Source organism: Amblyraja radiata, chromosome 11, assembly GCF_010909765.2.
Source record: "Amblyraja radiata isolate CabotCenter1 chromosome 11, sAmbRad1.1.pri, whole genome shotgun sequence".
NCBI lineage: Eukaryota > Metazoa > Chordata > Chondrichthyes > Rajiformes > Rajidae > Amblyraja > Amblyraja radiata.
Window position 1 is genome coordinate 568,850 of NC_045966.1, and position 24,212 is coordinate 593,061.

The 24,212-nt window shown below is 44.6% G+C and overlaps 2 protein-coding genes across 2 annotated transcripts in view; one reads left to right on the plus strand and one right to left on the minus strand.

Annotated features, from left to right (window-relative positions):
- The window catches only part of LOC116978199 (E3 ubiquitin-protein ligase RMND5A-like), a 39,885-nt gene extending 33,158 nt beyond the window's left edge, over positions 1-6,727 (plus strand). Inside the window, exons 7-9 of the mRNA XM_033029167.1 lie at positions 2,892-2,994; positions 3,166-3,320; positions 4,219-6,727. Of these exons, the coding sequence (XP_032885058.1) occupies positions 2,892-2,994; positions 3,166-3,320; positions 4,219-4,282 (322 nt within the window). The 3' untranslated portion in view covers positions 4,283-6,727. The remainder of the gene's footprint in view (positions 1-2,891; positions 2,995-3,165; positions 3,321-4,218) is intronic.
- Positions 6,728-12,372: 5,645 nt separating this feature from the next.
- LOC116978756 (E3 ubiquitin-protein ligase NEURL1-like) lies at positions 12,373-23,515 on the minus strand. Its single transcript, XM_033030061.1, is given in 4 exon segments — positions 12,373-12,554; positions 12,557-12,775; positions 12,778-12,927; positions 23,359-23,515. Coding segments are annotated over 4 exon segments (708 nt in total).
- Positions 23,516-24,212: the final 697 nt, after the last annotated feature.

The window sequence follows — 24,212 nt, forward strand, 5'->3', positions numbered from 1 at the left end:
GAAATTAAAGCATATATAGAAACATAGTTACGTAATTGTAGTCGATTAGAACATTGACCGTTGTGACGGAAATAGTAATAAACACCCAGACTGCCTTGAAAATTCAAAAATGTGATATTCTCAAGATCAGAACCTTAATATTATTGTATTATATGCTGTAAATCCGTAACAAAAGTCCTTAAATAAATTACAATTTCTAGCAATAGACCAAGTCTTTATGGAGAAGATCAGTTGCGAGCTGGTACATTGGCATATCATAATCAGTAGCATCATCATACTCCTCAGATTGTAACCAATAAGCAACTCTGTACGAGTCTGAAGAAGGGTTTCGGCCCGAAACATCGCCTATTTCCTTCGCTCCATAGATGCTGCTGCACCCGCTGAGTTTCCCCAGCAATTTTGTGTACCAGCAACTCTGTACACCTTGTTTTTCCTCAACTTTTCAATTTTTGCATTGTAAACTATGTTTTTGCTCTTCAAACCACGCATGACATGCCTTTCTGTCCATTACTTTCCCATTAAGAATGTCCTGTAGATTCCATTTCTTAAGAAAAGGATATACAGTATTTTTTTAAAAGCCTAAGTATCCAAATAACAAACTAATCCCATTCACACAAGAATTCACAATATAACATGATTTTTAAATCTCACTGTCATGAATTTATATGCCAGATGGAAGGAATTTAATGTTTAATTCCCATAAATTAATCTAGAAACACCAACTCAATATAATCAAAATTATTAATTTTTGCACAATACATGGGACTAAAACTGATATTTAGTATAAAAATATTGACTATGGATAGACAATAACACAAAATATAGACGATTTAGATGCTCTTATGACATGATTGTCCAAATAAAAGAGCATTTAAATCATCTTGCGAGTGGGTTTTTCTGGAATGCGATCGATTGTATCGTTGCATTTGCGGTGAATTTGAACTCCTTATCAGCAGGAAAAACACTGCCGATTCGTATGGGGTACAAATCACATTTTCGCAACGTAAATTTAGATTAAAGTCATCCCAAGAAGCAAGTTTATATGTAAAACAAACGTCTTACCCTTTGTTTTATCCCGTTCTTGCGATCCGTCACGTTGAGGGCGTTAGAAGTCACTTTTTATTTTAATCTAATTATTAAATTGTCTCACGATTTAAAACAAAAGGGGCATCCGATCGATTATTCTTCAGCAGCTAGCGGCCCGAGAAAATCCCTCTCCGACAGGCAATAGAAAACTGGATTTTATTCCCCCCCCCCCCCCCCCCCCCCCCACTCAAAGGCACCAAAGTCGCGCACACGGCCAGTGGCAGAACTGCAGCGTTGCTGAAGGTAGGTTTTGTAACATCGCTACTTAATAGGAGTTACAGGCCCCCAAACAGTACACAGGATATAGGGTACAAATTGCATCAGGAAATAAAATTGGCATGTAGGAAAGGCAATGCTACTGTGGTCATGGGAGATTTCAATACGCAGGTAGACTGGGATTAATCAGGCTAACACTGGACTGCAAGAAGGGAATTTGTAGAGTGCCTCTGAGATAGATAGTTTCATAGAGCAACTTGTAGTGGAGCCAACCAGGATAAGGCCATTCTAGATTTAGTGTTGTGCAATGAACCAGATTTAACAAGAGAACTTGAGGTAAAGGAACCACTAGGAGGTAGTGACAACAATATGATACGGTTTAACCTACAATTTGAAAGGGAGAAGGTGAAATTGGATGTGTCGGTGTATGGGTGGTCACAATTGCACAGCAGTAGAGTTGCTGCCTTACAGCGAATGCAGTGCCGGAGACCCAAGCTCGATCCCGACTACAAAGTCTGTCTGTACGGAGTTTGTACGTTCTCTCCGTGACCTGCGTGGGTTTTCTCCGAGATCTTCAGTTTCCTCCCACACTCCAAAGACGCACAGGTATGTAGGTTAATTGGCTTGGTGTAAATTTAAAAATTGTCCCTTGTGGGTGTAGGATGGTGTTAATGTGCGGGGATCTCTGGTCAGTGCAGACCCAGTGGGCCGAAGGGCCTGTTTCTGTGCTGTATCTCTAAACTAAACAAAACTAAACTACAGCTGTTCAAGGGGGACTACCGAGGCATGAGGGAGCAGATGACAAAGATTGACTTGAAAGGGGCTTTAGTAGGAACTAGACTAAGTGGGACCCATTGGGTCCCAGTCACATGGGAGGCCTGGTCCCCCCCAACGCAACCCATTCCCCAACACAATATTCCACCACTCACCCGGTCCCCCAACGCAACCCATTCCCCCAAAGCAATATTCCACCACTCACCCGATCCCCCAACGCAACCCATTCCCCAACACAATATTCCACCACTCACCTGTTCCCCCAACAAAACCCGTTCCCCCAAAGCAATATTCCACCACTCTGGGGAGGGGGTGTGGGGGAGGGGGGTGCGTGGGGGAGGGGTGGTTTGGGGGAGGGGGTGTGTGGGGGAGGGGGGGTTGGAGTAACTCAACGGGACAGGCAGCATCTCTGGAGAGAAGGAATGGGTGATGTTTCGGGTCGAGAGCCTTGTTCAGACTGAAGAGGCACAGGTCACACCCAGATGGGGAGGACTTAGGTCCACAACAGGCACCTACTTTTGATTTGAGTGATTGCTCCAGTTTCCATCTTCCCATAGCTAAAGGAAACCGCAGCCCAACAATGCAGTAAATGTCCAATCCTCGTGGTTCCTGGAAAGATCTTCAGTTGAGGGGAGGCAGGAGCAATTCCGATCTTTTGGCCGATCTAAGGCTTGTCTAGTTTCTTGAACTAGCTGTTGCCATGGAATATGTTTGTCTGTTTGTTGTTGAGCAAGAGTACTAGTGATGAAGATCTTTTCCAGAGATCTAGCCCACGTTCTCGCTCTTTACAATTGACTGTGTATTTCTCCTGGCAGCTTTTCCGCTGGATGCCTAGCGTTACCGGTTCTGCTGAACATTAAGGCTGTGATTGAGCAACGACAGTGCACTGGGATCTGGAGCCAGAAGGATGAGCTGCCGGTAAGTTGTTCGTCTTCTGACAAATGCTCTTCTACTCGGGAGCTGCTGGAAGAGTTCTGTGGGTCACCTGTGGAGGACAGTCAACATTTGGTGTTGAGACCCTTCATCTGGACTGGTGATCCATTGACATTCTATTGTTCCCCTGTAAAGCCATGCTTCTACTTCTTTCAGGTTGAGATTGAGCTGGGCAAGAAGTGCTGGTACCACTCTGTGTTTGCCTGTCCCATCCTCCGGCAACAGGCCACCGAATCCAACCCTCCGATGAAACTCATCTGCGGCCACGTGATCTCCAGAGATGCTTTGAACAAGCTGATCAACAGTGGGAAGTAGGTACCACAGTGGGAGGGGGTGACAGCACAGCCGCATTGAGCAGTGACTCAGATTGCCCGTCCCTTGTGGCTGGCTACAGTCTTCATTTTGATGGGGATGAGAAGAAATAATTTGTGCTTCGGGGTATAAAGAAATGAACACCTGACTTGTGAAGTGTCACTTTTCGAATAGTGAAAGGCCTGGATAGAGTGCATGTGGAAATGATGTTTCCACTAGTTGGAGAGTCTAGGACCAGAGGCCATAGCCTCGGAATAAAGGGATGTACCTTGAGAAAGAAGAGGAGGGAGAACATCTTTAGCCAGAGGGTGGTGAATCTGTGGAATTCTTTGCCACAAAAGGCTGTGGAGGCCGTCCTTGGATATTTTTAAGGTGGAGAATGACAGGTTCTTGATTAGTACGGATGTCAAGGGTTATGGGGAGAATGGAGGAGAATGGGGTTGAGAAGAAAAGATAGATGAGCTTCGATTACATGGCAGAATAGACTCGAATGGCCTAATTCTGCTCCTATGAAATGAACATGAGCATTGACCATGTTTCTGGTTTGGCCCCCTGTCCACAACTGGCTGGAGAGGTGGCAGCAGCTTTCACTCCCTCTGCCCCTGCAGTCTTCGTTACAAACCACCTGGTTCTCCACCCATTTCCGTGTGGTGATGAGTTGACATCACATCGAGAAGGATAAACCTTGTCATGGTGAGCTCCTAATCTCATCTCAGAGAATTTCAGCCAACGAGCAGGAAACATGACTCACTTTCTGATGATGGATCATATAAAAACATAGATTATCGTTTGCATAGACAATTGTTTTGGTGGTAAGATATTTGCTGATTCACAAATGTTATTTCAAACCGCGTCATCTGTTTTTATATCATATCTTGCGTGTTTCTCTTCCTGCAGATTGAAGTGCCCCTATTGTCCGATGGAGCAAGCACCCTCTGATGCAAAGCAGATCTATTTCTGAGGACCATGTTTGAACTCTGAGGACAATACACCTCCTGTTGGAGAAGAGCTATAACTAGGGTGTGTCTGTTTAATTGTGGCCAACCTAGACCACTGGATGGTGTAAATGTGATTTGCCCTGGAGCGAGCTGTAGGGGATTGGAGCAGAAGTCCCTGCCCACCCAGCCACTGTGGGATCTGCACCTTGTTTGCACTAGTATGGAACCTGGAATAGCCATTAATTCCTATCTAATGTTTTATTTGTCCCACTTGCAAATGCTTAGCAACTATCAGGTAGTTTAAGTACAAATGCAGTTCTAATCTGTTGCCATCTCATTTTGACAGCACCCATTATAAAGCCTTTGCTGTGGAGTAGTTCTATGTCAGTGGAGTTCCAGTGACTTAGCTGCTGTATACTGACACTGTTGTAAAACAAATGGTGTGTAAAGTATGTGACTTCCCCATGTTTCAGTTGTGCCACTAATTAGATAATGTTGATCACAGAACACTTTGTCCTCAACCCCCATCTTCCAACCTCCCTCCCTCACCCCGTCATGTCCCCAGATCTGGACGATCTGTACAGTACTATTCATAGCTGGAGTTTTAATGATATTGAAAGTTCATGAGGTGCTTTTGATATTTCTGAGGGCATGGATGAGTAATGAAACAAGATGACATGGACCCATGGATCACATCGGATCCATCTGTTCTCTTCCCTGAAATAGCCCATTTCCTTCACAAACGGACCCATAACACATTTAATGTCAAACCCTGTCTATAGCTGGGTATATTGATACCTTAGTCTTTATGGACTGTAGTGATGACAACCTCTAGCTGTGTTCACATTTATATCTAGGGCTGAAATGGTTGTTCCTAAACTGAGGAATGAGAGAAGTTGCATCCTATTCTCATTCTTTATCCATTTTGAGCGGTGTCTGTTGGTCAGGGTGAGCTTGCCATGACCATCATGCTCATTGTGGGTTTGTCTCTGGGGTTATTTTGTGCATCTGCCAATGCCCAGCTTGGACTGCAGGGTGAGAGTGCTTGTAATTGCATTGTCCCCCTGACTGGGTGACAATCCCTTGGTTAGAGACAAGGTTGGAGGCTCCACAGCTGTGATGGCTATTCATTGATTTTTCAGGTCAGCTTTTAAAATTGACGTTTTATTTATAATTCTACTTAATCTTTTTTACAATTACCCCTGGTTTAGTTGTTATATGGTCATGTTATCTGTGCCATTGCAAATATTTGTTTTCCATGACATATCAGCAAAACTGCTTATTGCACTGGTTTTAAATGAATAGCACTGCAAATCATGACCTTCGACCCATTGCTTGTAACTGCATCAACGAACATGTTCTGTTAATTATGGAGGGAAATAATTGCTTGTTTTCTTTCAACATGATAAACAGTCTAGTTTGCAGTTAATTATAAAAGCCTGTTATACCTCAGAGTAGCGCCACTAACTGTTTGGTTAGCCATTGGTTAGCCATTTCACAGAATGGGAGTGAAGAGAATCAGTTTGGTCAAAAGGATGAAGTTAATTTATACGCTGTTTCATCTGGAGCCTAGGTCAGACTAATCGGCAGAAACTCTGGTAAACAGATGTTTTTGCCTCACAGTTTGTCTCATAAGAACCTGACGGAACCTGCTGCACTTTTTTTTACTTCTGAATACTTTTACTGGATGTTAACTTTGATGTTGGTCCCTTTTATGAAGATTTTTGATTCCTTTATCCTTCCCACCCTACTCTACCCAACTGCCTCAGAGCCCTAAGGCAAAGACTGTCCTTCCATGGAATGACCACCCCTATGGTCAGCTCCTGCTCACATCCCTCTAATGAAAATGCCGATAAGATGGATAACAGAAGTAGAACTCGTTAACTTGACAAGGTGGGAGGCTGATGGAAACAACAGGGTTTCTCTAGGTTCTGAATGTAAGGTATTCAGCATCACTCAACAATCGTTAAAGCCTTCACAAGTATTGTGAAAATCATTGGTGATAGATAGGAATGTGCAGCCCAGAGTCTGGCCAACAAACAGGCCTAGTTTGTTAAGAGATGATGAGTTTAATAATGGATGGTGTGGCTGATAAACAATGTGTGGGAAACATAGTTCTTAAACTATGCTCAGGTTTTTACTTGGAAGAAGAAGATAAAATTTCCTGCTGCCATGGCAGTGGTGAGTGATAGCGCCTTCCACATTCTCACTTTGTATTTGTGTGAGGAAAATAAACCCAGAACGCTCTAATTCATGAGGTTTTATTTATCCCAGCTTGCTTGCTTGTCGCAAGTCCCCCACAAAACTAGAGAAATGCAAAGGAAAGGTGAGAGAATACAATGCAATCTGCAGTTGGGGAGCTTGATGCCCCCAGCAGTTTAGACTGTTACATGACTTTTAATTTTATTACCCATAATATAATTTATGTTATATAACAAATGTTTAATAAATATGTTGAAGTGATTAAATGATTGAAATGGCTTTACTGTTTCTCATCCACAGAAAGGAATAGCTACATGTGACCATATAGTTTGGGTGATTGTTTCAGTGGGTTGGGGCTGGTCTTCAGGAAGATGTTAACTTCTTCACTCTGCCCTTGGTCATTATGATTGCACTGATCTCCACAAGGAAGAAAACACTGACCTGGAAGAGAATTTGTCATATCAACAGTGAAAAATTCAGCTTAAGGATCAGCATTTGGACAGCTGGGTTAATTTCTTAGATGTCCTTCTGTGAGGATAGTTACACTCAGCTGGCAGTGAGAACAGTTGTGGGGAAGTGTGGAACACTCAGATACAAGCTGTACATTGGCTATGACTCACTCCTTCTGCACAAGGTTCACAAACTATCTGTAATGGCCATTACTCCTAGGACAAGTACAGACAGATAAAAACTAAAAATATTACAAATGTTAAACATGGCTATAATATACTGACTTAAGCTTAATGGCTCCGACATAATCAAAATCCATTTGACACAAGGCTCATCATTTAATCATAAGGCAGTGAATTTGATATTGTAGCGGGGCAGATGGCACAATGGGCTAAGTGTTCGGCTGGCAACCTGAAGGTGGCCGGTTCGAATCCTGCTTGGAGTGTGTACTGTCGTTGTGTCCTTGGGCAAGACACTTCACCTACCTTTGCCTGGGACTAGAGACGGAAATTAGCTACTGATTGGCTACAATCTCACATATTTACATGCAAATGTTCATTAATATGCACTGTCCCTATAAACAAATTATTTTATTTTTATTTTTATTTTTTTAGCGGCACCTAGTGGTGGCTTGGGAAATATCATCTTTATTTAATTTTCTTCCTCTTCCAGCTGATCTTCACGGTGACTTCCTCTTTCTTTCATGCTTCAGAACTTGAACAGGTTCATGCTTGTGCTGAACATGATGCCAAGTTAAACTGATCTCATCTGCCTACACGTGATCCACAGCCCTCCATTCCCTGCACTTGCATGTGTCTATCTAAAAGCATCATAAACGCTACTATCCATCTGCATTCCACATTCCCATCACCCTCTGTGTAAAAAAACATTAAATTTTGCCCCTCCGCACTGTATGTATTCATATCTGTATTATGTTTTTCTGCAGTGTTGGCCAATAGACTCAAGTGCGTGTGTTACTGTTGGCCAATAGACTCAAGTGCGTGTGTTACTGTTGGCCAATAGCCAATAGACTCAAGTGCGTGTGTTACTGTTGGCCAATAGCCAATAGACTCAAGTGCGTGTGTTACTGTTGGCCAATAGCCAATAGACTCAAGTGAGTGTGTTACTGTTGGCCAATAGCCAATAGACTCAAGTGCGTGTGTTACTGTTGGCCAATAGCCAATAGACTCAAGTGCGCGTGTTACTGTTGGCCAATAGACTCAAGTGAGTGTGTTACTGTTGGCCAATAGACTCAAGTGCGTGTGTTACTGTTGGCCAATAGACTCAAGTGCGTGTGTTACTGTTGGCCAATAGCCAATAGACTCAAGTGCGCGTGTTACTGTTGGCCAATAGACTCAAGTGCGTGTGTTACTGTTGGCCAATAGACTCAAGTGCGTGTGTTACTGTTGGCCAATAGCCAATAGACTCAAGTGCGTGTGTTACAGTTGGCCAATAGACTCAAGTGCGCGTGTTACTGTTGGCCAATAGACTCAAGTGCGTGTGTTACTGTTGGCCAATAGCCAATAGACTCAAGTGCGCGTGTTACTGTCGACACGTTAGCTGTGGAATATCTTGATGATCTCTTTGATTGGTTGTCTGCAGAGCGGGCATGAAGACCTTTTGCTGAGGAGCTTCTGCCCACAGTTGTAGCACAAGCACATGTGTCCACATCTGTACAGAACAGAGTCCACTTGATGAGAAAAACAAACAATACAATCTTCCTCCAGCGGCCTGGCGCCCAAACGACAGCTATTTGCTGGCAGCTTAGAACCACAGAGTCCAGGTTTAGAATGGCCTGCAAGTAAAGTTTTAAATCTTTATTAATAATGTGCAGATCGCCTCTTCTTAAGTAGCCCACCCCCCACCCCCACCATACAGAAACAAAAACTGCTGGAAATAATATTTTATGTGGTTTATAGTTTTATACCAAATGAGCAACATTTAGATTTATACCCTTAAGATGTGTGAGGACTACTCAATAAATATTTCAAATACATGAAACATGAAATGATTTGCATTTCAGGATTGAATTACTCAATCATGTATCTATACACTGTAAATGAATCGATTGTAATCATGTATTGTCTTTCCACTGGCTAGATAGCACACAACAAAAGCTTTTCACTGTACCTCGGTACACTTGACAATAAACTAAACTAGCTGTTTGTCACCACAGGAAAATGCAGCACAATTTGAAATGTAATTGCATACTTATTACAATTCTTTTAATATTCATGTTAACATGCATTTAGAAGTTATATCTAATTGCAAACAATTCTGCTAGAATTCCATTAGGCAGCATCTAAATTAGTGAATATTAGCCAAGACTGATTTTCGTTTCGGGCAGCATAATGCGACAGAGAGTGGAGCTGCTCCTAACCAAAGATTATAGAGCTCTATGATGTTTGCTCCTAACTGTATCAGAGACACAGGTTCAATCCTGACCTCCAGTACTGCCCATGTCAAGTGTTGTCACATTTTCCTGTTACTGCATGGAGTTCCTTCAGGTGCTCTGGTTTCCTCCCTCATCCCACGACCTGCAGGTCGCTGGCTAATAGCTCACTTTAAATATTCCCCAGTGTGTAGGTGAGTTGGTGGGAAAGTGGGGAGAATAAATGGAATTAGTGTAAATGTTGATGGTTAAGAGAGAATTGGTGATGTTTAAGTTCTCTGCGATTATATAACCTCCAGGTGAATGGTTTCAAATGAATTGGGCAGTTAAATTGATTTATCACCTGGATTGAAGATAGAGAAGAGAGAAAACCCTTGACACCATTATAATTCAAGAACCTGGCAATCTCCACTTTAAGAAAGCCCAATGACTTGGCCTGAACGGCCATCTGTGGCAATGAATGCACCATCTCTGACTAAAGAAATTCATCCTCATCTCCTTTCCAGAGGTACATTCTATTATTCTGTGGCTGCGTCCTCTCCCACTAGTGAAAACATCCTCTCCACTCTATCCAGGCCTTTCACTATTGGGGGTTTCATTGAGTTCCTCCGTCTTGTAAACTCAAGTGAGTTCAGGCCCAGAGCCATCAAACGCTCATGTGAACTCGATCAACCCAGAGATCATTCTTGTAAACCGCCTCCCAGCCCTCTCCAATGGGAGCACATCTCTCCTCACATAAGGGGCCTAAATGTGGTGGTCCTTGTTTCTACATAATGTGCAGCAGCTACTCAAGAGGATTTACTACGCAAGTAATGCCTAGGTGTCTTTGAATTCCTCTTACTGTTGAAGGGCAATGCAGAAAAAGTCGGTGGCTGAGTATGTATAGTGTCAGCTCCACCACTTGTGACAGCACCAGATTGCTGTTCTGGTCATTCATTCTGTGAGACAAATTTCCTGCAGGGATCTGAAGAGGTAAAAGATCAGCTCAGCACCATGCAGTCTAATGCATGCACCATGCAGTCTAATGCATGCACCATGCAGTCTAATGCATGCACCATGCAGTCAAATGCATGCACCATGCAGTCTAATGCATGCACCATGCAGTCTAATGCATGCACCATGCAGTCTAATACATGCACCATGCAGTCTAATGCATGCACCATGCAGTCTAATGCATGCACCATGCAGTCTAATACATGCACCATGCGGTCTAATACATATTTATTTATTTATTAATTAAACTTTATTTCAGACTCAAGGTCCAGACAAGGGACATTACATAAAATACATTCCATATAAAAACACCATAAAATACATATAAAATCTTAGTATATCACTCTGCCCCGTCCCTCTCTGCCCCCTCTGCCCCCTCCCTCTCTGCCCCCCTCCCTCTCTGCCCCCCTCCCCTCCCTCTCTGCCCCCCTCCCCCTACTCTCCCTCCCTGCCCTCTCCCCCCTCTCCCTCCCGCAAAGGGCCCGCAGCCTCTCTCCGTGTCCCTCTCCCCCTTCCTCCCCACTCTCTCCCCCCCTCTCAACCCTCCTCTCTCTCCCTCCCCCTCCCATCCTCTGTCCCCTCCCCACTACCCTCCACCCCCACCCTCTCCCCTCCTCCAACCCCCATCTCCATCCCATCTCCCCCCTCCCTCCACCCCCCCCCCCCTCTATCTCTTTCTCTGCCCCACTCTCTCTGCCCCTCGAGATAGGGTGGGGATGGGGTAAAAGGAGCCAATGAATAATATTAATATAATATCAAGGGGGTGGGTTAGTGTGTGTGTGGGAGGGGGTTAGTGTGGGTGGGTTAGTGTGGGTGGGGGGGGTTAGTGTGGGGGGGGTTAGTGTGTGTGTGTGGGGGGGGGGGTTAGTGTGAGGGGGGTTAGTGTGTGTGTTGTGTGGGGGGGGTTAGTGTAGTGGGGGTTAGTGTGGGAGGGGGGTTAGTGTGGGGGGGGGTTAGTGTGGGGGGGGTTAGTGGGGGTTAGTGTGTGTGATGTGGGGGGTTAGTGTGTGTGAAGCCGCAGCCCTCCCCCCCCCCCCCCCACTTGGTCTAGTCACTTAAAAAAGCATCATAAATGATATACAAAATACACTCTACATGATATAAATCCAGAATAAAAAAGAATGATCAATGTCCTACAACGAGACAACGATACCAGTGTCTCCACAACTGGGATTGGTCGCGTGTTGTGCTAAACCTTATCTTTGACAAGGCCACAATAATTACATTTTTAGAGTCATTTATCCTGCAAATGAATTTATACATATGATTTCTTAGGAAAGCTTCTAAAGTACTGACACCTGCAGCCACAAGCATGTTACTAGCTCTACACCATCTGCTTGACCCGCTGAGGTCTTCCAGTGATTTGTTTTTTTGTTATTTCCCCCATGCCCTTCCACAAGTTTTGAATGTTAAGAAGTTCTCTGGAGGTTGACTCGGATTCAGGTGTGTACCTCGCCTGGAACAAGTGAAACGGAGTGTTGACCGTCACAGCTGGAATCCCCAGTCCACATCTCTCTCCACACACAGCCAACTGCTTGGACCAATGGATAGCAAGTGAGACGGACATACACATTCTCCTGTCCAGGAGTCCAAGGATACATCATCTGGTCAGCTTGCGATGGTTTACCTGAGCATACTTGTGACTAAGCTGAGAATCTTTTACTCGAGATTTCTCAGTACACTCTATTCATGAGACTATCAAACAAGCAAAATAATGAGCTAAATTAAAAATTCCATATGACACAGCACACAATGAAATAAACTTCAATGCACTTTTATGCCTGTAAAATGTGCATTCATTCCTTACCTTTTTTTTTTTTTTTTTTTTTTTTTTTAAATATAAATTTATTCAATTATTAAAAAATAATATTACACTACAATAAAACAAGCCAGAACCCACCACCATAATACAATACAAACATGTAATAAACTACTATACACCTATGATACAATCCTTATTGAGGATACATTCAACACCCTGCGGAGCCCAGCGGTCCCGGAACTCCCTCAGGGTGTCCGCAGACAGGGCGTATTCCCTTTCTAATCCCACCCGGGCACGGACGTAACCCCGGAAATTCATTCCTTACCTTGGAGCTGAACTCCACATGTTGTTCCATACACATTCACGATCACCCACAATGGATGAGCCACCAACAACTCTTTCATAAGAAGGTATTCCCTCCCTTCATTCACACTGTACATGAAAAAGCCTTGATTGTTCACCCAGAAAGAAATGACAACTCCTTCTTGTACATACCCTGTGGTAGTGCTTTTGCCCAGAACCCATAGACGTCTTCTAGGTCTGGGCAGATGAACTTCGGAAGTGCACTAGGATCCATGATGGAAGGGTTAAATATGGTGCAACCTAATCGCAACGCTCCATTCCATGTGACATCCACCTTTGTGATCGTCAACCTCACTTTCTCCTGAATGAGGACAGGGCAGTTGGAGAAGGTGATCCCATTGCAGAATCCAGATTTCTCCAAGCATTCTGATGGGATGAATCCAGCTTTATCTGCAACCCTTTGGTGCTCGGATGGAAGAAGAGACGATCGTCTGAGGTTGTTGGTTTTAGGTAAAGCCTTGTACTTCTGTCACAAATGGATAATCGGTTATTTCTTTGTTCTTGTTCTGCAAAGTAATTAAGGAAAAACTATATTCAATTCTGAGCAATAGTTTGTTCTTCATTACCATGGGCCATGTAAGTGGGATATAAACACAAAACACCATTGATGCTAAAAAATGTTACAAATACTACGCAATCCGCACGACCCTGCACGACCCATAAGATTTATGTATTAGACCGGAGGCTTTACTTAGCTTTTGTGAACCGAGAAACAGAGTTAATGTTTCAGAATGATAACTTTATCAGAACTGTTATCTATCTATCTATCTATCTATCTATCTATCTATCTATCTATCTATCTATCTATCTATCTATCTATCTATCTATCTATCTATCTATCTATCTATCTATCTATCTCACCTACTGTTACAAGAGAACAGGTTTAAGGATCTGACAAATAGAATGGAAAAAGGCACACTCGTCTGTTTAGTTGCAAATTAGTTTTATTGGCAAGAGAGAACAAAACAATACTTGCGCGGGGTCTGTTTTAACAGTTCAAAGGTTCAAATGTATTTGTCACATGCCCCATAAGGTGCAGTGAAATGGATTTACCATGCAGCGTTACAATTAAAAAAGGACATAATACCCAACATAATTCAACACAGACATCCACTACAGCGTTCTTCACTGTGGTGGAAGGCAATACAGTTCAGACAGTCCTCCTCCTCCTCCTCCTCCCTTGTTCACCCGTGGTCGGGGCCTCTGTAGTCGCTGCTACATACGGCCCGATGTTCAAGCCCTCTGGTCGGGATGGTCGGAACGCCAACGTCGGGACAGGTCGAGCACACCCCGCGGCCCGAAGCTCCCAAATCAGCGTCCCAGCAAGCCCCTCGCCCCTCCCCCTTCCCCTCCCCCCCCCCCATGGGAATAAACGCTTTCAGCCGCAGACTGGCGCATAAAGCAATACTTAGCGCTGCAGACTTGGCGCATGAAGGTTTAAACAGAGCACTGTCGGCTAAACGCATGGGGATTTAAACAAAGGGTTCTTCCCATAGCGCATCCGTGGATAACAAGGGAAATCAGGGATAGTATCAAAACAAAAGATGAAGCATACAAATTAGCCAGAAAAAGCAGCCTCCCAGAGGACTGGGAGAAATTCAGAGTCCAGCAGAGGAGGACAAAGGGCTTAATTAGGAAAAGGAAAATAGATTATGAAACAAAACTGGCAGGGAACATAAAAACTGAATGCAAAAGCTTTTATAGATATGTGAAGAGAAAAAGATTAGTTAAAACAAATGTAGGTCCCTTGCAGTAAGAAACAGGTGAATTGATCATGGGGAACAAGGATATGGCAGACCAATTGAATAACTACTTTGGTTCTGTCTTCACTAAGGAAGACATAAATAATCTGCCAGAAATAGCGGGGGACCGGGGGTCAAATGAGATGGAGGAACTGAGTGAAATCCAGGTTAGTTGGGAAGTGGCGTTAGGTAAATTGAATGGATTAAAGGCCGATAAATCCCCAGGGCCAGATAGGCTGCATCCCAGAGTACTTAAGGAAGTAGCCCCAGAAATAGTGGATGCATTAGTGATCATTTTTCAAAACTCTTTAGATTCTGGAGTAGTTCCTGAGGATTGGAGGGTAACTAATGTAACCCCACTTTTTAAAAAGGGAGGGAGAGAGAAAACGGGGAATTACGGACCAGTTAGTCTAACATCGGTAGTGGGGAAAATGCTAGAGTCAGTTATTAAAGATGGGATAGCAGCACATTTGGAAAGTGGTGAAATCATTGGACAGTCAGCATGGATTTATGAAAGGTAAACTATGTCTGAAGAATCTTATAGAATTTTTCGAGGATGTAACTAGTAGAGTGGATAAGGAAGAACCAGTGGATGTGTTATATCTGGACTTTCAGAAGGCTTTCGACAAGGTCCCACATAAGAGATTAGTATGCAAACTTAAAGCACACGGTATTGGGGGTTCAGTATTGATGTGGATAGAGAACTGGCTGGCAGACAGGAAGCAAAGAGTAGGAGTAAACGGGTCCTTTTCAGAATGGCAGGCAGTGACTAGTGGGGTACCGCAAGGCTCAGTGCTTGGACCCCAGCTATTTACAATATATATTAATGATTTGGACGAGGGGATTGAATGCAACATCTCCAAGTTTGCGGATGACACGAAGCTGGGGGACAGTGTTAGCTGTGAGGAGGATGCTAGGAGACTGCAAGGTAACTTGGATAGGCTGGGTGAGTGGGAAAATGCATGGCAGATGCAGTATAATGTGGATAAATGGGAGGTTATCCACTTTGGTGGCAAGAACTGGAAAGTAGACTATTATCTGAATGGTGGCCGATTAGGAAAAGAGGAGATGCAACGAGACCTGGGTGTCATGGTACACCAGTCATTGAAAGTGGGCATGCAGGTGCAGCAGGCAGTGAAGAAAGCGAATGGTATGTTAGCATTCATAGCAAAAGGATTTGAGTATAGGAGCAGGGAGGTTCTACTGCAGTTGTACAGGGCCTTGGTGAGACCACACCTGGAGTATTGCGTACAGTTTCGGTCTCCTAATCTGAGGAAATACATTCTTGCCATAGAGGGAGCAGAGAGAAGGTTCACCAGACTGATTCCTGGGATGTCAGGACTTTCATATGAAGAAAGACTGGATAAACTCGGCTTGTACTCGCTGGAATTTAGAAGATTGAGGGGTGATGTTACAAAATTCTTAAGGGGTTGGACAGGCTAGATGCAAGAAGATTGTTCCCAATGTTGGGGAAGTCCAGAACAAGGGGTCACAGTTTAAGGATAAGGGGGAAATCTTTTAGGACCGAGATGAGAAAGAAAAAATTCACAGAGAGTGGTGAATCTGTGGAATTCTCTGCCACAGAAGGTAGTTGAGGCCAGTTCATTGGCTATATTTAAGAGGGAGTTAGATGAGGCCCTTGTGGCTAAAGGGATCAGGGGGTATGGAGAGAAGGCAGGTACAGGATACTGAGTTGGATGATCAGCCATGATCATATTGAATGGCGGTGCAGGCTCGAAGGGCCGAATGGCCTACTCCTGCACCTATTTTCTATGTTTCTATGGGTTCTATCGGTCACAGACTGTTTGGGAAAATTCTCGCAAAATATTCCACCCCTCAAACAGTCTGGTTACGTCACATCTGACCCACACGATCATGATACCAATCTACACATACAACGTCGTAATATTATGGCCAAGATTGTGCCAATGGTCAGCGAGGTTGGTGATGTTCTCTTTTACCCCACTCAGGATTAAACCAGTCACCGAGTCTGTACGCCCACTCATGGTAGAAATAAACCTTAATGCCATCATCAATACCACCAGAGATAATCTGATCGCTTGTGTCATTAAACGTTGCTGCCAGTACTTGGTACGTGTTTTGAAACGTATGGATTGCAGCTAAAAAAGTTGCTACTGAAGTCCCTCTTAAATCTCTCCCCTCTTACCTTAAGTCTGTGCCCTGTCGTTTTAGAATCCTCCACCCTGGGAAAAAGACTGTGAGCATTCACTTTATACATGCCCTTCATGCTCTTGTACACTTGTCCGTCTATCCAACCTCTTCCCATAACTCAAGCACATGAGCTCCGGCAACATCCCGGTGAATCTTTTCTGCATCCTTTCATGATGTGTAAGACGTCCCCCAGTGTCATCAGCAGATGTGATTGGACCATCCAGTCAGTCTTGGCAAAACGAATGAGACTTGATCTGTCTCTTCCATGTCGTGTTACAGTGTCAGTCACAGTGCTGAGACCTGTCCTGACTTTGTTTCTTCAGCTTGAGATGTGACTGGGTTTGCTCACCTCAAGTTGAAAATTATTCTAAAATAATCAGAGTTCAAAACAAATGTGTTATTTGACTTGATGTGTAAACTGGAAAGTTGCGACAATAACTAACTAGCAGTCACCACATGAACATTGGAACCAACAACTGGAGCATGAATTTCTTCTGGAAGAGATTCTTACAACATTCTGACAAACACTTTACATTCATTCATGGAAACCCTGCAGTAAGTAAGAACAAAATGCCTTCTGCTTTTAGTTCTGGAGAGGGTGAAAGTGAAGCCGTTGCCTGTTGTGGCTGAAACCAGCAGCTTAATATGCCAGAGGCTGCGATCAACGAGCAACGCCCAACACACTATCTCCTTCACCTTTCAGCAGCAGAGACTCTCAAACAATCCTCAAAAAGGAAAACAAAACTTGGAAACTGAAATAAAATACAGAAAGAGCTGAGAATATTCAGCGGGTCAGGCAGCATCTGTGGGGAACATGGAGAGGTGACGTTTCACAGAGTGCTGGAGTAACTCAGCGGGTCAGGCAACATCTGTGGAGAACATGGAGAGGTGACGTTTCAGGTCGGGACTCTTGTCGGGAGGGAGAAGAAAGCTGGAAAAGGGGAAAGGCAGGACAAAGCATGGCAGGAAATAGGTAACTGTTACATTTGGTGCCGTGGTAATCATCAGATTATTAATTGTTCTGTTCTCTCCTCCAACACAACTGACCAGTGAGAAATCCCAAAGCCTCGACCCTAAACAGGATTCATAATATTCTGAAGGGTAAAACGAAAACCGGTCTACAGTTCAGAATGTCGTATTGAAAGTACAAAGTCAAGCATGGTTCTGTGCCCATAATAATTACCCTTTGATTCCCAAACACTCCTTCACTCCTTCTGCTTTCATATGTCATCAGATTTGAGTATAGGAGGAGGGAGGTTCTACTACAGTTGTACAGGGTCTCGGTGAGACCACACCTGGAGTATTGCGTACAGTTTTGGTCTCCTAATCTGAGGAAAGACATTCTTGCCATAGAGGGAGTACAGAGAAGGTTCACCAGACTGATTCCTGGGATGTCAGGACTTTCATATGAAGAAAGACTGGATAGACTCGGCTTCTACACGCTAGAATTTAGAAGATTGAGGGGGGATCTTATAGAAACGTACAAAATTCTTAAGGGATTGGACAGGCTAGATGCAGGAAGATTGTTCCCGATGTTGGGGAAGTCCAGAACAAGGGGTCACAGTTTAAGGATAAGGGGGAAATCTTTTAGGACCGAGATGAGAAAAACATTTTTCACACAGAGAGTGGTGAATCTGTGGAATTCTCTGCCACAGAATGTAGTTGAGGCCAGTTCATTGGCTATATTTAAGAGGGAGTTAGATGTGGCCCTTTTGGCTAAAGGGATCAGGGGGTATGGAGAGAAGGCAGGTACAGGATACTGAGTTGGATGATCAGCCATGATCATATTGAATGGCGGTGCAGGCTCGAAGGGCTGAATGGCCTACTCCTGCACCTATTGCCTATGTTTCTATGTTATTCGTAATAATATTGTGTGTAATAATATTGAAACAGGTGAACACATGCTTTTTTATACCATAATCATAATCATACTTTATTAGCCAAGAATGTTTTGCAATATACGAGGAATTTGATTTGCCGTACAGTCATACCAATAAAAAGGAACAGAACATACAAAATACATGTCCAAACTACATCAAACTCTGAATTAATTGTCCTGATTCTCCTTTTAAATGCACTCAGTAGAAGAATGTGAATACTGAGGCCTGATACGAGAATCACATCTACATGTCTTTGTGATATATGGTGTGCAGAGGTGTGACAGGCAGAAGTGTTCTAACCTTGGATGCTGTCTGTGTGGTGTTTGCACTTGCTCCTGTGACCATGCAGGCTTCCTGTTTCCTCCCACATCCCAAAGATGTGAGGATGGTGGGTGAATTATCCCTTATAGAAACATAGAAACATAGAAAATGGGTGCAGGAGTACGCCATTCGGCCCTTCGAGCCTGCACCCCCATTCAATATGATCCATGGCTGATTATGTAGGAGGTTGGTTGCATAATCGAGAGGATCTGACAGAGGTTAGCAGCAGAGAGAATGAGGTTTCTGGGATTGCTCTAAAAACTGCCATAGACTAGATGGGTCAAATGGCCTCCTTGAACATATTCCAGTGCAGAGTTCCTGTTGATATCGCATTAACTCAGGTTGCTGCTTTCTCTGCTTGCGCCTACTCACTCTCTCGAGCAGGTAAACTAGACGTGTTTCGCCCGGTAAGTCCGACATTATCACCATGGTTCCTCAGACATGTTACATCCGGGCCTCCTTTGCTCTCCAAGCTGAATGTAAACAACCTGCAGAACTAGTTTAAGAATAGCGAGGGACTTTCCAGTATTGCCTTTTAATCTCTCAGTTAAGATAAGATATTTTATTGTGTAGGAAAGAACTGCAGATGCTGGTTTAAATCGAAGAGACACGAAAGGAATGGGTGACGTTTCGGGTCAAGACCCTTCTTCAGACCAATGCCAGGGGAATAGGAGGTACAGAGATAAAATGTAGTCGGCGACAGTAAGACTGGTGGGAGAAGGGGGAGGGGATGGAGAGAGAAGAAAAGCAAGGGCTACGTGAAGTTAGAGAAGTCAATGTTCATACTGCTGGGGTGTAAGCTGCCCAAGCAAAATATGAGGAGTTGTTCCTCCAATTTGCGCTGGGCCTCACTCTGACAATGGAGGAGGCCCAGGACAGAAAGGTCAGTGTGGGAATGGGTGGGGAAGTTAAAGTGTTGAGCAACCAGGAGATCAGGTAGGTTTAGGCAGGCTGAGCGGAGGTGTTCAGCGAAACGATCGCCGAGTCTGCGCTTGGTCTCGCCGATATACAGGAATCCACACCTGGAACAGCGGATACAGTAGATGAGGTTGGAGGAGGTGCCTCTTGAAAAGATTGTCGGGGTCCTTGGACGGAGTTCAAGGGGGGAGGCATCTCCTGCGATTGCAGGGGAAAGTATCTGGGGAGGGGGTGGTTTGGATGGGAAGGGACGAGTTGAGCAGGGAGTTGCGCAGAGAACGGTCTCTGTGGAAAGCAGAAAGGGGTGGAGATGGGAAGATATTTTATTGGCGCTCTTCCTATTATTATTTTTTTTTTTTAAGCATTCCATTCACTACTATGCTTTCGGATATTTTGCAGTTGTGAATGGCACTGGATCAGTGCAAGATTGCACTTTCCATAAGGGTTCACTGTCCTCAAAGTATTGCTAAATGCAAATGATGGACCAGCAGAACAAGTGGGACATTCCATGGGGAATTCTTACAGCATCATGAAGGGAAATGAAAGATCACAGAAGAAATCAAGCTGGGGTAGCTCCGTGGGTCTGGGTCTGGGTCTGGGTCTGGATCTGGATCTAGATGTAGTACGCTGAAAAGCTCTAGGTAGAGTATCACTCAGCACTGGACAATTTTTTAACATTTTAACAAGCCAATGAACCTACCAACCTGTACTTCTTTGGAGTGTGGGAGGAAACCGATGATCTCGGAGAAAACCCACGCAGATCACGGGGAGAACGTACAAACTCCATACAGACAGCACCCGTAGTCGGGATCGAACCCGGGTCTCTGGCCCTGCATTTTGCTGGAAGGCAGCAACTCTACCGCTGCACCACCGTGACTTAGAGTTAGAGTCAGAGAGTCGTACAGCACAGAAACAGACCCTTCGGACCAACTTGTCCACGCCCACCATGATACCTCATCTGCACTAATCCCACCTGCCTGTGTTTGGCCCATCTATCTGTCTGTCTGTCTGTCTGTCTGTCTGTCTGTCTGTCTGTCTGTCTGTCTGTCTGTCTGTCTATCTATCTATCTATCTATCTATCTATCTATCTATCTATCTATCTATCTATCTATCCTTGCAAAAGTATTCATACCCCTTGAACTTTTCCACATTTTGTCACGTTACAGCCACAAACGTAAATGTATTTTATTGGGATTTTATGTGATAGACCAACACAAAGTGGTGCATAATTGTGAAGTGGAAGGAAAATGATACATGGTTTTCAAATTTTTTTACAAATAAAAAACTGAAAAGTGTGGCGTGCAAAAGTATTCAGCCCCCTTTACTCTGATACCCCTAAATAAAATCCAGTGCAACCAATTGCCTTCAGAAGTCACCTAATTAGTAAATAGAGTCCACTTGTGTGTAATCTAATCACAGTATAAATACAGCTGTTCTGTGAAGGCCTCAGAGGTTTGTTAGAGAACATTAGTGAACAAACAGCATCATGAAGCCCAAGGAACTCACCGGACAGGTCAGGGATAAAGTTGTGGAGAAGTTTAAAGCAGGGTTAGGTTATAAAAAAATATCCCAAGCTTTGAACATCTCACGGAGCACTGTTCAATCCATCATCCGAAAATGGAAAGAGTATGGCACAACTGCAAACCTACAAGACATGGCCGTCCACCTAAACTGACAAGCCGGGCAAGGAGAGCATTGATCAGAGAAGCAGCCATGAGGCCCATGGTAACTCTGGAGGAGCTGCAGAGATCCACAGCTCAGGTGGGAGAATCTGTCCACAGGACAACTATTAGTCGTGCACTCCACAAATCGGGCCTTTATGGAAGAGTGGCAAGAAGAAAGCCATTGTTGAAAAAAAAGCCATAAGAAGTCCCGTTTGCAGTTTGCAACAAGCCATGTGGGGGACTCAGCAAACATGTGGAGGAAGGTGCTCTGGTCAGATGAGACCAAAATTGAAGTTTTTGGCCTAAATGCAAAACGCTATGTGTGGCGGAAAACTAACACTGCACATCACCCTGAACACACCATCCCCACTGTGAAACATGGTGGTGGCAGCATCATGCTGTGGGGATGCTTTTCTTCAGCAGGGACAGGGAAGCTGGTCAGAGTTGATGGGAAGATGGATGGAGCCAAATACAGGGCAATCTTGGAAGAAAACCTGTTAGATTCTGCAAAAGACTTGAGACTGGGGTGGAGGTTCACCTTCCAGCAGGACAACGACCCTAAACATACAGCCAGAGCTACAATGGAATGGTTTAGATCAAAGCATATTCATGTGTTCATGGCCCAGTCAGTCCAGACCTAAATCCAATTGAGAATCTCTGGCAAGACTTGAAAATTGCTGTTCACAGACGCTCTCCATCCAATGGGCCCGACCTCGGGTGTTTCAGAGGAAGAGGACTTAACTTTCTGCTGCCTTTCCCCACAGTGGACATTTTTGATTCTGTTGTGGGGGGATGTTTGTGTTGAACTCTAAAATGTGTTGTGTCCATTTTCTTTCTTTATTTATTTTTAACCTTTTTCTATGGTTTGTATGTAAATTTATTATTTAATTTATGTAAAGCACTTTGGTGTCAATGCAAGTTGACTTAAAATGTGCTATATAAATAAAGCAATAATAATAATAATAATAATCTGACTGAGCTTGAGCTATTTTGCAAAGAAGAATGGGCAAAAATGTCAGACTCTAGATGTGCAAAGCTGGTAGAGACATACCCCAAAAGACTTGCAGCTGTAATTGCAGCGAAAGGTGGTTCTACAAAGTATTGACTCAGGGGGGCTGAATACTTTTGCACGCCACACTTTTCAGTTTATTATTTGTAAAAAAATTTGAAAACCATGTATCATTTTCCTTCCACTTCACAATTATGCGCCACTTTGTGTTGGTCTATCACATAAAATCCCAATAAAATACATTTACGTTTGTAGTTGTAACGTGACAAAATGTGGAAAAGTTCAAGGGGTATGAATACTTTTGCAAGCCACTGTATATATTACTAAAACTCTCATCTTGTTTGTTTCTATATTTGTTTCTATATTTGTACCTATATTTGCGGGAAAACGGTACACCATAGCGCTACAAGTTTTGCACCACCTTACCATTGTCCTGTAATGTACGAAAAATAAGTTTCCTTCATATTGATGCCATATTTTACAAGTTATTCATGTTTAAAACTTTTTAAAAAACGCTTTAAAAAAATTAACTTGCCCTGCCCGTGACCAGCCTTCCACCTTACAATGATGTCACAATAGGATCCCGAATTTAATTTACAATTAAAAAAACAGCGGCCCCACTTGCTCTTTACTTGACTGGCGTCACAAAGGGTCCCCACGGGTCCTCAGCGTGGCCTTTGCACAATTCCAGACCGCCATCTTTTGTTTCCTCATCTCGCAATGGGAACACAACGCCTCCACGGGTAGGTTTCCTTCCATTTTACTGCTGCTCCGGGCCCGCGGGGACGGACAGAAGCGGGACCCGGGGCAACATTGTGGGGGGGGGGGGGAATAGGTGGGAGGTGAGGAGTGGGGAAGCAGGTAGGAAGAGGGGTTATGGAGGGAGGGAGGGAGTGACTGAGGGTAGGGGACAGGAGAGGGAGAGAGAGAGGTGAGGGAGGGAGTGGGGAGGGGAGGAGGAGAGAGAAAAGAAGAGGGAGGATGAAGAGGAGAGGGAGGCAGTGCTGGGGGATGAGGGGGAATGGAGGAGAATAGGGCTAGGAAGAGGGATGGCGAGGCGCAGTTGTGGGAGGGTTGCCGTGACTCGCGTCTTAACTCATTAACTGAAGGCTCGTCTCACAGGCCCTGGATGGATGGACGAGTTGCCGTGGGTCCTGTTGGGGATTCGGACGGCCCCCAAGGAGGATCTGTCAACGTCCTCCACGGAGTTGGTATATGGTGCTCCGCTCACCGTCCCCGGGGAGTTTGTCCCTGCTGATGGGTCTCAAGAAACCCCCATCATCGGTGCTGATCCGCTTGTGGGAGAGGGTCAGCGCCCAGTCTCCCATCAACGTCGGGTCATGGAGTGGCCCCTTCCCATGTGCCACTGCTGCTGATGGGCTGCCCATACGTTGTTCTTCACTGTGACTCCCACAAGTCACCCTTGCAGCGCCCGCATGAAGGTCCCTTTCGCGTGCTGAGTCACAGGCCTACTACATTAGATTTGGACATGGGAGGCTGTGTCTGTGGCTCGTGTGAAACCGGCCCACTTGGACCTGAGCGAGCCAGTCCATGTGGCTCAACCTCCCCGTCACGGGCGTCCGCCGTCCCGAGCTTCCGGAGATTCTCCCGAACTGAGCAAACCCCCGGGGCGCGGGATTGTGTCTACGCGTTCGGGCCGCCCTCGTGCGACGTTCTGTGCGCTTCGGTGCCTCTGGTCCTGGGGGGGGGGGTCATGTGGCGGCACCTGATAGAAACCCAAGGTCACGACGAACCATCGGCTCTAGAGGTCGGAGTCTTGGTGGGGGAGGCGCGAGTCCCGGGGTCATTATCTGAGTTGTGATTTAAGGCCGGGCAACGCCCGTGTCAGCTGAGGAGTAGGGAGCTGTATGTAGATGATTAAACATGTCTAGAGCACACACTTGTGTCCAACTAGTTTTTGGCTGGACTCCTGCCAGTCCCCGCCACATCTGTTTCCTTTGTCATCTTTACTTTCATTCATTGTTCTATATCTCTCTACATCATGAGACATGGAGAGAAGGCAGGTACAGGATACTGAGTTGGATGATCAGCCATGATCATATTGAATGGCGGTGCAGGCTCGAA